Here is a 12,803-nt window from a genome sequence, read left to right as displayed (position 1 = left end):
AATGATAACCAACCACTAAATTATGCATGAAACAGCTCAGAAACCACTGGTGAAAAATAAGTCTCCATTATAGAACCTCCCCAACTCCATTTATCCAAACTTGAGAATTTCCCTCCAACCCTTCTGGCATTTGCCCCCTTTCTGCTTTTTATTTGCTAGAATTCAGAATTGAACAGGGTCTTACAGAGCCTCAGGTCCAGCTTTTTTGTTTGTTTGCTTTTTCCTGGTACTGGGGATTGAACCCAGGACATTCTACCTCTGAGCTACATCCCCTGCTCTTTTTAAAATTTTGTTTTGAGGCAGGGTCTCCCTATGTTGCTGAAGCTGGCCTCAAACTTGAGATCTTCCTGCCTCAACCTTGTAAGGAGCACGAATTATGGGGGTGCACCACTGTAGCCTGGCAGGTTCAGAGTTTTATATAAGAGAGAAAAGGCTGAATCATGGCCGAAGCACATTCAGGTGTGCAGTTTATGAGAAGTGGAGGAAAGAACAGGAAGGGTGAGGAGGCAGTGTGTCTTCACCTTTCCCACCTGAGCAGATCCCTGACTGGGGGCCAACTCATTTGCTGGGGGAGCCTAATGGGACTGGAGAAAGAGTAACCCCAGGATACATATCAGGAGCCGAAAAGTCTTCACATCTGAATTAAGTGATTCTCCTTCCAGGTAGAAAATCATCAGTAATTCTCTTAGTAGAGAGAATTTCTAAGTAATTCTCACTCTAAGAAAATAATTAGGAACTAGGACAAGGATAAATATACAACTATGTATTTCCCAGAATACATCTCCTCAGGGACAACTTACGTCCAACAATCGAATGTAATATTTTAAATTACAAAATTTTCCCTTGTCATGGGAAAATGTTCAGGATGTCATGTTAAGGATATAAAAGTACAGTATGAACCATACTATATTTTAAAATATACAGCGAGAAGAAAACTTTATATTTTTCTGTAGCTAAAAGTCTTCAGTATATTATTAGTATTACTTTTTTGGGGGGTACTGGGGAATCCAACTTGGGGCACTTGACCACTAAGCCATATCCCCAGCCCTATTTTATATTTTATTGAGAGATAGGGTCTCACTGAGATATTATTTCATAATAGAAAAATTATTTCAAAAATTGGGGTGAGAATTCTGCTTCCTACATGGCAGAGGAAAAGACACACTGTGTGTTTACCCACCAGCATTCATGGAGTAGACGCAGAGGACTCTGAGAGGGATACAAGGAAGGAACAGAAAGGAAGGAGGCAAATAATATCGATTGAGCAGCTCACTTTCCAGGTGCTTTATGTTCATTACGTTATTCCATCATCACACCATCCATGTGCCCTCACCTCAATACAAACCAAGATTCTCCAAAGAGAATGAATTTATTCCGGAGTGAACATTGCAATGGAATATGTGTGTCATAGGAAACACTATGAGTTTATTCAAGAAGGTTGAGGTAAGAGTATGTTTTTAAAGGCAAACTGAGGTGGATTACAGATTACAGGTTCTTATGAAACAATCATCCTTAGCTATGAGATCAATAACAGCAGTGGTGCCAGTCCAAGGTGGAACAGTTACTGGACAGACATCTTTGCAGAGGCCTTTATGCAAGGTTGTGGTTTTGTTGTAGGTTTTTTCTTTCTTCTTCTTCTTTTTTTTTTTTGTGGTGCTAGGGTGGAACCCAAGGCCTCATGCATGCTAGATAAATGTCCTGCCACTGAGCTGTATCTCCAACCCCCTTGGCAGAGTCTTTTGTGATCATTCTTGTTATCAGGCAATTGTGTGTGAGAATCTTCCTTCCTGGACTTCCCTGCTCCATTTGTCAAGGACCTTGACAGAAGTGATGCCATTTTGATTCTGACAACTCTCACACAAGTGAGGTAAATATAATTATCCAATTTCTCAGTAATTATAATTAGATACATACATACACACACACATACACATATATATTTTCTTTTTAGTAGATGAGGAAATGGTTATGACCAAGCAATGAAGGAATTCTAAGTCTCAGGGCTTGTCACTGAAGGAGCAGGACTTGGCCCAGTCTCCTCTGCTTCCAAGCTCCTATTTTTCCCACCACATCTTGCTGCCTGAATGCGCAGGGAGCGTTGGCTCCACTTCTCTTGCCATTTGGAGTTTGATTAAAAACAAAATGCGGACCACGTTATCACAAGTGCTTTCAGTACACATTTATTGCAGAGCCACAAGCATGACAACCATCTTGTCAACATAACCATATTTCCTAGCTGAGCAGGAGATCACCATTCCCAAGTGCATTTTCCAAGGAATCGGAGGCTTGTCTGGAAGCCCTGCACTGTGAGTGATGACTAGAACCCCTATTCTGAACTAGGAGTTCTAAACCATTAAACATTTAATTACCACTTTGGCAAAGCAATGCACATTACCATTTCCACAATGTAACAGCACAGAGATTTTAAATGCATCTTTATTTTTCAGAATCTTCAGTATTCACAATGTGTAAAACGAAGCAGCATTTTAAATAAAACACTATGCCAAAGCACAGTTTCTTAAAAAGTCCCGAGTGAAAGGAAGAAAAATTGCACATGAATAATATTTACCAGTGCTTACAGTTGACATTAACCATAGTTTTCTAAAAGGATAAAAATACTCAAGACTTCAACATTTCCTTACAAAAGTATAGTTGGCCATAAAATAAAAATCTATAAAACCCCAATATTACAAAAGTAAAATGCAAAAAAAAAATTTATTAAAATGTAATACAATATTTACATGGTAAGAATTATTTAAAAACACACAGGACACTTCATAGGTTGTAATGTGCTGTAATCGGGGGTGAGGGACTCATCACACATCCACACTCTGGCCTACCCTCCTGCATAGATCTACCAGGTGGCAGAGCTGGTGCCCACTGGTCCCCAGCATCTAGTTTCCACATGGACAGGATTTGAACTCCCTCCACGCACCCTTATATGCTGCACCATCTCTGCAGGGTGCAGAAAGTTTGCCCAGGCACATGGGATGTCACAGGAGGGGGAGCCCCTGCCTCCAAGGAGCCTGCATATAACCTTTATCTGCATCTTGGTATTGCCATTTAAAAATCAGGTCCTGGAGCTGGGAGGCATCTCAAGAGATGATCCCCATCCTCTGGGACAGTCCTGACCCTTTCTCTTGCTTTGATCTCCAGAGGCAAGGGGTCCATGGCAGCCTACTGGAGTACTATTTCATAGTGGCAGTCAGAAGTTCCTCTGCTGCAATCTCAGCTGAAAGTCATTTCCAGGACTGACCCAGATCCCCAAAGGAAAGGACTCTATTCTTCCAGACTGAAAAGGAGACAAGGGCTTCAGCACAGCCTGGGCCTGGCATGAGAGGTTTGGGGAGGAGTGAACTGGAATGAGATTCTAGGCATCAAGAAGGCCAAGGCCGGGTATGGGGAAGGTGGAGCCAGTTAGGCATGGTTGGGGGTAGTGGCTGCTGGACAGTCTCCAGTTCCCTGCGGCTGCTTCCTCTTCCTCCACCTATAGGCTGGCCCTGCCTACCTTTCTGCTCTGTGACGTAGTGCAGACCTTGAAAGCCAGATGACAAATGGCATAAGAAGACTAGGCCAAGTACTCCTCAACTTGAAAATAGAGGGAGAACAACAGAGCACTTGGGCTTTTGGACAGTGATTTTGGCTGGACAGGCTTTTTGACTCATTTCTGGGCATGTGACTGAGAGGGTGGAGGCAGACAGAAAGGTCTGAATGGAGGAAGAGATGGTAACTTTACTTACATCGAATCCCCTTGGACTAGCCAAGATGACTTTGCATCTGAGAACTGCTATGCAAAGTAGTTCCTCTGGCAGAGTGCATGGAAGACAACCAAGCGGTATGGAAGGCATGCCTTCATTTACAGAACATTGCTTTGGAGAGAGATTTGTGAAAGTTACAGATCTTGAACAAAACACAGCTTCCCTTGGGCAGCGGTGGATGTCTAGATCCATGCTGCTTTCTCAGAGCAGAATAGGACCCTCCCCTGTGCCAGTCAGGGCATCTGGGAGAACAGGGTTCCCAGATGGCTGGTTTTACCTTCTGGAATCCCCACATTCTTGGAGCCAGTTGCTCACATTTAAGTGACGGAAGGAAGTGTGAAATGTGGAGGCTGTTCCCCACTCTTCCTTTGGAGGGTTCTTTATACTGATTTGTTCTGTTTGTCTTGTCTCCCCTCTGCCACTCTTTCAGGACCCCTCCCTCCCACTGCCATTCTTAGAAAGCAACTACTTCTAAGGGCAAAAAGGAATGGCTCTGGAACAGATGACCGGGGAGGTTGAAGCATCTCCATCCCTTGAGAGTTGAAAAAACAGTTGGCCAGACACACTGCAGGCAGGATGAGCTTGGAGGCAGGAGACCAGGCCAGATGACTCAGTGTGAATGAGTCGATTTCTGGCTCTGCTTTCCAGAACCTGCTTCTACCATAACTCCAAACCTCCAAACCTCCTCTTCTACCTCAGTTTGGCAGACGTATTAACAAACAGGTCTACAGGGCTATTTTATTTTTGGTGGTGCTGGGAATTGAACTCAGGGCCTGTGTATGCTATGTACTTGTTCTACCACTGAGCGACACCCCCAGTCCTCAGGGCGGGTTTATAGTTCAATAACTCATCTCCTGTGGTCTCATGGATCTCCTTACATGGTTCCAACCTCTCCCTTGCTAGGCTCTTCTTCTGGCCTAATCTCATGCCTGAATGAATACTGGCAGATCTGAAATCGTTGGAAGTTTGTTGGTTTTCCCTAAAAACCTTTCCACTTATTTTCAAGCCATCAAAACAGATTTTTCTGCCTTTCCCTTCAAAGTTTGTCCACGGTTATTTTTTACTCAATGAAGGCCAACCTAAGTGTACATTGATAGGGATAAGCATGAAATATGTTTCTCTCTCCTTTTTTTTTTTTTGTACTGGGGATTTAACTCAGGGGTACTCGACTACTGAGCCACATCCCCAGCCCTATTTTGTATTTTATTTAGAGACAGGGTCTCACTGAGTTGCTTAGTGCCTCGCTGTTACTGAGGCTGCCTTTGAACTTGTGATCCTTCTGTCCAGCCTCCCAAGCTGCTGAGATTACAGGTGTGCACCACCACATCTGGCCTAGCACAAATTTTTAATGGCTCATGAAAACAGGATTTAGAATATATTTTCTCAAGAGAGTAAGACTCCACATACAGAAACTAAGACAGCATAGATATGAGTTACAAAAGATTCCAACAGCCCTTTTGGGGTGATTGCTGGCTTTTAGTTATATTTTTATGAATAGGCTCAATGGAGTGCAAATCTGAGGGCCAAGGTGACCTCTTATTTGTATCTTCATCCTCAGTGTCTAGCCAAGTGGCCAGCATAGAGCAGGAGCCCAAAATATACTGACTGAATTATTGGATACAGATTTCTCCATCCTGCTTCTTTTCCTTCTTCTTTTAAAAATCTTTATATAATCTGCTTCACCCAGTATTTGATACTGGCTATGATGAAATCCATGCCTGATTTTATTCTAGAATGTTGTTATGTTCAAATTATAAAGCAGAAGGAAAAGGATCATATTCTACTTTAAGATGAAAGGTACAGTTTGTGTAAGAAAATTAAAAGTCAAAAAAATTTTCAGAATCTAGATAACAAAAATTGGTAAAGGAATATTGATAAAGTACGACTGAGTAGGAAAGGCAATCAGCATCTGGTTCAAGACAGTCATCTTTCCCCCAACTAGACAGGCAGCAGGAAATGGATAGAATAACAGTCTCAAGGAGTTTCCATAACTTCCTAGCCCACAAGGAATAGGGGTTTGTAGAAGTTCCTAGTTTGTTTGAAAAGATAATGTCTAAACTGGGAGAACTAGTAGAAAAGTATCGAATTCACATGGTTTTCTGCTTTCTGCTGTGTGCGACTAACAGATATAGATCAGAGAACTATAAAACTCTTTAGCCCAAAGGAGAATCCACTCTGACCCTGAGAGAGGCACACAAGTCCACAGAGAATAGTCCACTTAACCAGGACAAAGGCCAGGCCTCCTACTTCCCAGGTAGTTCTTTGGGTTCATTGCTCTGTGTTAGAGTTGCAGTGAAGCTGCATGTACTACACCTGCAGGTAGATCACATCTTAACGTGCTTGCTCCTCGGCCCTCACCCAGGAAGGTGTTTGCATAGCTCTGCTGGAAGAATCTGGCCGTGTAGAGATGACATTGTTGCATCTCACAGTTGTTTGGTACCATAACTCTAGATAATAAGTTCAAGGATCCGCCTTGCTATCTGACCTGATGGCTTGATTTCTACAGCTGCAAATCCAGGCCACCTCACAATGAATCAAACCAGACTACAGGATAAGTGTCTGACTCTGGTGAGCAAATGCAGTACTCCCACCTGGCTCCCAGAATGTTTTCAACATCAGATGTCAGCTTTTCTCTTATTGCACTTGATAAATTTAATAAATCCTGCATTTCATATATAAAGTCCTACGGGAAAATAAACAGCACCTGAAGCTTATCTCCTACCACAGACACTGAAAAAGACATTTTTTTCTTGTTGAAATGTATGCAGCATAATATTTCATGTGTTCACGTGATGGGGGGGGCTGCTGCACAAATGGAACATGAAAGCACTGGGAAGCTCTTTAGTCTTACAGACTGCTTTGGTCATTTTCTAACACTGAAATAAGCATGGACTGGAATTTCTAAACTGGAAGAAACCTAGGGGAACATCATTATTCTATTCTCCCCTTATTTTAGAGATTTTCATAAGTGAGAAATGACTTCACCAGGCCTGGGATAAGAGCCAGGCCCTCGGGCTCCTAGGCCAGTGCTCACTCTTTGTGCCCTCTCTAGTTTAGTCCATGAGGAAATTGTGGGGCCAGCTCTCTTCCCTACTGCTGGTAACTCAGATAACCTGGTTCACACAGCTCACTTCCAAGCATATTCAGAAATAAAGAGAAATGACCAGAAAGGAGAAAGCTGGATGGGCAAGAGAACAGGAAAGAAAGAAGTGACCAAATGAAGCTAAATTCTTGTTCTGCTATGGTTCATCAGTTCTGCAGATTGCTTCAAAAGTAGGGTGGCCGCAAAAATATTAAGAATTACCAGAATCTCTATTTTAAAAAAATATGACAAGACACAAACTTATTCTCTCAACCTTCTGTTCTCTACAATATTGCAGGAGTCAAGAAAACCCTGTCAAGAAACTCTATTTGGATTCTGGGGAGGGTCATGTTTTGCTTTTTTTTTTCTCTCTCTCTCATAGCACAAGAACTTTACTTGAAGGCATAAGAATAGAAACTATATTTCCAATACAAATACAGAAGTGTGTATTGTATAAGAAAACAGGATAATGCATACTGGAATTCACTTTTAAACTTCAGCGTATGATAGAACTTGATGGTACAGAGCCAGGTGTGTGAAGTGTCTAAATTAACCACTGCTCTCCTTGAGAGTCATCTGGGGGGGGGTCTCAGAAACTCCTGCTTCTGCCCATAACGTTTATGCTGGCATGGTCCAAGAAATAGTTCCCTAAATGACTTTATTTAAAATGTCCTCTAGGAGAATTCATGATGACTATCTAGAGAGAAGAACCAGTGACACAGCACGTGCTTATGTAGAGGTGGACTTTGCTCTGTTCCTGTCTTGGCTATTTCATAGTTGTTATACATTCATGCATGCCTTGCGTAATTTAAAAAACTTGAAAAGATGTGAGAGAAAATTAAAAGGATTAATTCTGGCTAATACATTGATCATTTATGGAAAGAATGCTGGTCTAGGAGTTGGGGGCTCTGCTAAAACCCAGCTGTATCATTTAACATAAAAGGCTCTCTGTCTATCCTTTTATAAAACATGCTGGTTGGATTAGATCATTTCTTTCATTCTATATTCCTGGTAAGTAAATAAGAAGAAAGCTAATGTAAATTAGACAAGCCTAAATTAAATACTCTACTAATTTAAAATAATTTTCTAACATTAGGGTGAACATGAAGTATTTATAAGTTAGCCTTGCCAATTTGTTAAAGACTGTGAGATATCCTTTATAAATTAGGAGAGCTTTCAGGGCATCCTAAGAGTACTGCAATATTTGGGTAGATTTCTGGCAACCCCTTCAGGGTTCTGAGCCTTACAGTGCACTAAGTCCAACACATTTAGAGCTAAAATGGTTTGATGTGTCTTAGTATTTTATCAAAGTTGCTAAAACTCAATTTCATGCTTTCTTTCATTTTTTAGCTAGGCTTTAAAATTTTTAAGTTAAATCTTGTTCAATGAACAGAACAGCTAGGGCCGAGATGACTTCTGCTCTTTTAGAGAGAGGGCAGAGATGAAAGGCTATTGTTTGAGGTCTACCAGGTTCTAAGGCACATAAAGCAATTAGCTCATCTTTTAAAAAATGCAATAAATAATAACTACACACTGTCCAAGACCTTTGCAATTCCCATTTCAGGGAAATATTCTAATTTACAAGACTTAGCTGTGGGAACTGTTTAATCTTTTCCCTGGATTTACTTAGGTTTTGCTTATGCCAGTGTCCTGTTCAGGAGAGAGAAGCTCAGATGTGTGGCCTTGCTTTCCGCAGGAGTCTGGGGAGGGTTGGAGGTGAAGGTCTGTGCTAGAACATCAGGGCAAGGAAGCCAGAATTCTGGGCCAAAGCTGAATTCAGATTCATACAAGTTCTGGAAACTGAGATACCTCGGGCAACAAGGAGTCAGAGCCTCAGAAAAGTGTATGGTGAGAAGAGGCTGTTGTTGTTTCAGTTCTGACCAAGAAAGAGCTAAACTGGAGAGACTGAGAAACATGTAATTGTCCTTCTGTTCCCAGCCTCCCTCACTCCCAGCTCCCGGCCAGAGGTGATGCCTGGAGGGTCTCCTCACAGCCTGGTTTTCATTCCTAGAGCCTCTCCTAAGTCTGAGGCTCCAGTGGAACAAGGAGGACTCTGAGCAAGAATGGGAGCTCGGGACAGCTGAGAGGTGGGTGAGCAGACACTCGCCTCTGCTGAGCACAGGGCCCCAGGCCTGCTCTTAAACCAGCACCCCAAGTGAACTTCCACTCTTCTAGGATGGTCTCACACTTTCCCCTGAGTAGTGCTTATCTTTTTTTTTTTTTTTTAAGCGAGCGAGAATTTTTTAATACTTATTTTTTAGTTTTCGGTGGACACAACACCTTTATTATTTTTTTTATTTTATGTGGTGCTGAGGATTGAACCCAGTGCCCTGCGCATGCCAGGCGAGCGCGCTACCGCTTGAGCCACATCCTCAGCCCCAGTGCTTATCTTTTCTTATGGACTAGCAAAACTGCTTGATGGTAACAGAAATAAACTTTGTCTTATCCCCTTCTGTACAATAATTCCAAATTAATGTGGAATTGTACTCTTTTCTGTATTTATAAGTCTGATCAAGTGATCTGTTTCTCTAAGGTGACATTATATTGTTTTCTTCATGTCTTTCTTTTCGCAGTATTGGGGATCTATCCCGGGGCCTTGTGTGTGCGAGGAAAGTGCTCTTACTATTGGAAAGAATGCTGGTCTAGGAGTTGGGGAGTTCCCCATATCCCAGCTTCTGTACTTGCCTGGTGATATGGTATGATCATAGTAATTCCTGTACTTATTATTTCAGGGACAAAATTAATGTGATTCTTAACCTTAATGGAAAACAAATTTGCTATACATTTTTATTTGATCTTGAGTTTAAAATGAAGCTTGTATTCATGCAGATTGCAAGACAAATGCCTGGATTTTAGTACAAATAAGAGTTAAAAAAAACTAATTAAAAGATAAGTAGATGGGGATTTAATCTTTTCAACTTAAAATCCCTTAGCTTGGATCCTTCATTAGAGAAGCTTCATAAAAACAAGCTGTAAACATTCTCAATAATTAAACATGAATATATGATCCATGATAAAACCTGGCCCTGAGGCCATATGTTTAAATATACAAAATTACATGTGCACTTGATTCCCTCTTGTTGTTTTAATAGCTCCATCTTCCAGTGAAATGCACTTGTGTAATTATCTTATTGCTTTACCTCTACCATGGATCATATTAAAAACTGCTTCTTCCCATAAACTGTGAAGTATTAATTGATAAGCCACAGGGAACTTACACTATAACATGTCCTTACCAATTAATAATGCTGTTAGCTGAGTTTATGAGGACTGAATTATTCATCAGAATCTTTCATACAATGTCACTGCAAGTTAAGACTTAAGAGATGTTAGAGCACCTACAGGATAATGATTTATTTATAAATTTTACTTATAATCTCACTTGTAAATCAGTGATCACCTCGATTTAGTTCCTGAACTTTTCATACTCGATAATGACAATTCATTCATAAGCCGCATCAATTTTGGACACAGAAGAATATTCATTAACCCATGAAATGGTCTAAATTAACCTTCCAATTTGTGAGGTAAGGAGGAGAAACTATTTTGGGAATAAAAATGTGGGTCTTAGTTCTTCCTTTCTATTACACGGGGTCCTTCCTCTCCACAGTTTCTCTATCTGTGGATTTAACCCACCAAAGATAAAACATTTTTGAAAAAAAAATTGTACCTGTACTAAAGACAGATAAAGTTATTATTCCTTAATAACAACACAGTGTAACAACTATTTACATGGTGTTTACATTGTATAGGTAGATGATTTAAAGTATAGGGGAGGATTTAAATCAGTTATCTGCAAGTACTAATACATTTTATACAAAGGGTTTTGATCTCTGAGGATTTTGATATCTGTGTATGGGGGGTTGTCCTGGAACCAATCTTCCATGGATATTGGGGGATAACTGTAACTAATACTTTGGCAAGATACTTTATCTTTCTAGGACCATGTCTGTAAATTCTAAAATGAGGGCTTGGATTAGTGGAGAGTTAAGATTTCTTCCAGTTATAAGACTTCATTTGGGTTCTACAATGTGTGTTCAAAAAGTACAAAGATAACAGCTAGTCTATTTTGATGCAGGCTAGGAATAAAAACCAAAAAATTATGATTTGCAATGTTCAGATAAATAACATATGGTCCTCTCCCCACACACAAGCCTTTGGTTTTCTTCCTATCAGGCCTGGCAGATGAAATTTTGATCATTTAAAACAGCTGCAGTTTGTGATTAGAACAATGATCAACTGGAGGGGTAAGCCGACCTGGAGGGGACCGGCAGACTCGGCTTCCTGCACCTAGGCCAAAGAACAGTCAGTGCCTGGTCCAAAGCAAGAACTGTTAATCACTGCCCATTTGGGATGTCTTCCAGCTAATCAGTTACTGAGGTATGTATCATTTTGTATGTGTTATTCTGTACTTTGCTAAAAGTAGAATGAACTGTTAATTAAAATGTTTTGTCAGAAGTCTCATTATACAGGATTTGATATAGCATAGTCCTTAAACACAATGGTGTGTCTAAACCCCATACTCCATGCTTCTTTCCTGCTTTCTAAATGGAAAGGGGTGGTGGTTATTTAGCATCCAGGTCATGGCCTACTAATATCCTTAATGCTGACTTTCAATCATCTTCAAGAATTCTAACTTCACTTTATTTCATTTTTACTTAAGAAGGATGAGAGAGTCAATTGGAACCAAGACTAGCTTTCACAGGATTTCTTCTCTTTCCCAAATTCCTTCAGTTCTTGATGCTAAGTGAGCAGGTGGTTAGAAAGGGAGATGATTCAGGGCTGGGGTTGTAGCTCAGTGGTAGAGTGCTCGCCTAGCATGGTGAGGCACCAGGTTTGATCCTCGGCACCACATAAAAATAAAATAAAGGTTATAAAAAAATTTTTAAAAAGGGAGATGAGTCAAAGGTGAATGAAAGATGTTCATTTCGAGGGTTTTCTTATTTTCCTACTTTCACAATCAGAGTCTTGGAAGATACCAGGCAGTCCTAGAATCCTCCTCCAGGCCTGAGGTGAGTTAATGCATAGTCTTGAGCTTGCTAAGAGGGCAGGGCGAGGCATTTGAGGTGCTTGTGAAGCGTGAGGGTATGCACACATGCCCTGACAAGCAGGAGTGAGGGCTGCCAGCTTCCTTAACCACGCTTCCCCACCCTAGCTGACACAGGACTGGCTTACACTGTCCAGAAAGACAAGTAAAATACACACTTAGCTGAAAATGGTGTGACAATTTCAAGTGAGAGGAAAGAAGGGAGCTGGAGGAAGCAGAGAGTAATAAAGGTAGTGTTATTCTTGACTTTGGGGGAAGTGTTTGTTTTTTCTGTGTGAGGGGAATCGTGTAAATGTTAAACATTTGAGTTAGCATGCTACCACCACAGCGGATTTTATGTCATAGTGAAATCATGTCTGAGAGCTGTCCAATGAGTTACTGCTATTTTAAAAAAAATCTACCATTCATAGAAAAAAAATAGGTACTGGCAAAATGCTGCCCTCTCAAATATACTGACTTCATACAGAATTGAATATTTACAACCTGAACTGAAACACAAGGGTATGATTCAGAAATCACTCAACAGATTGGAAAATTTTGATGTTAGAAATTTTTGTTTTCAGGGTCATTTAATAAAATCTAACCCTGGTTAAATAACAGTTGGCGCTGAACTTTACTGCTTACGCCGCCACATGTAGGTTGAAGACACACATGCTCTGTGTGGTTGGTCATTTTGCTTTTAACAAAGTGCTCAGCCATAACGGAACCACACTCTTCATACAACAGTTACTGCAACCCTACCAAGCAGTTAGTCACCCTTACTGTAGATATTTAAGGGCCTCGCAGATGAAACTGTATTCAGAGAAACAAGGGTGAGTTGAGATGGAGACACAGTGCTTGTGCTCTGAAGTCCCTGGAAAGCACTTGATCCCCATGACACGGATGGCCAAAGGCTTCTGACCTGATTAAAAATGAG

The 12,803-nt window shown here is 41.0% G+C and overlaps 1 protein-coding gene across 1 annotated transcript in view; it reads right to left on the bottom strand.

The window, feature by feature from the left end:
- Window positions 1-2,164: 2,164 nt before the first annotated feature.
- Window positions 2,165-12,803, bottom strand: part of Slc49a4 (solute carrier family 49 member 4) — a 137,314-nt gene continuing 126,675 nt past the window's right edge. The window contains exon 9 of the mRNA XM_058583498.1: window positions 2,165-12,788. Within this exon, the coding sequence (XP_058439481.1) occupies window positions 12,646-12,788 (143 nt within the window). The 3' untranslated portion in view covers window positions 2,165-12,645. The remainder of the gene's footprint in view (window positions 12,789-12,803) is intronic.

Source organism: Marmota monax, unplaced genomic scaffold (assembly GCF_021218885.2).
Source record: "Marmota monax isolate L192 unplaced genomic scaffold, Marmota_monax_Labrador192_F-V1.1 WCK01_AAM20220418_F8-fsc00052, whole genome shotgun sequence".
Classification (NCBI taxonomy): domain Eukaryota; kingdom Metazoa; phylum Chordata; class Mammalia; order Rodentia; family Sciuridae; genus Marmota; species Marmota monax.
This window is presented reverse-complemented; position numbering and strand designations above follow the sequence as displayed.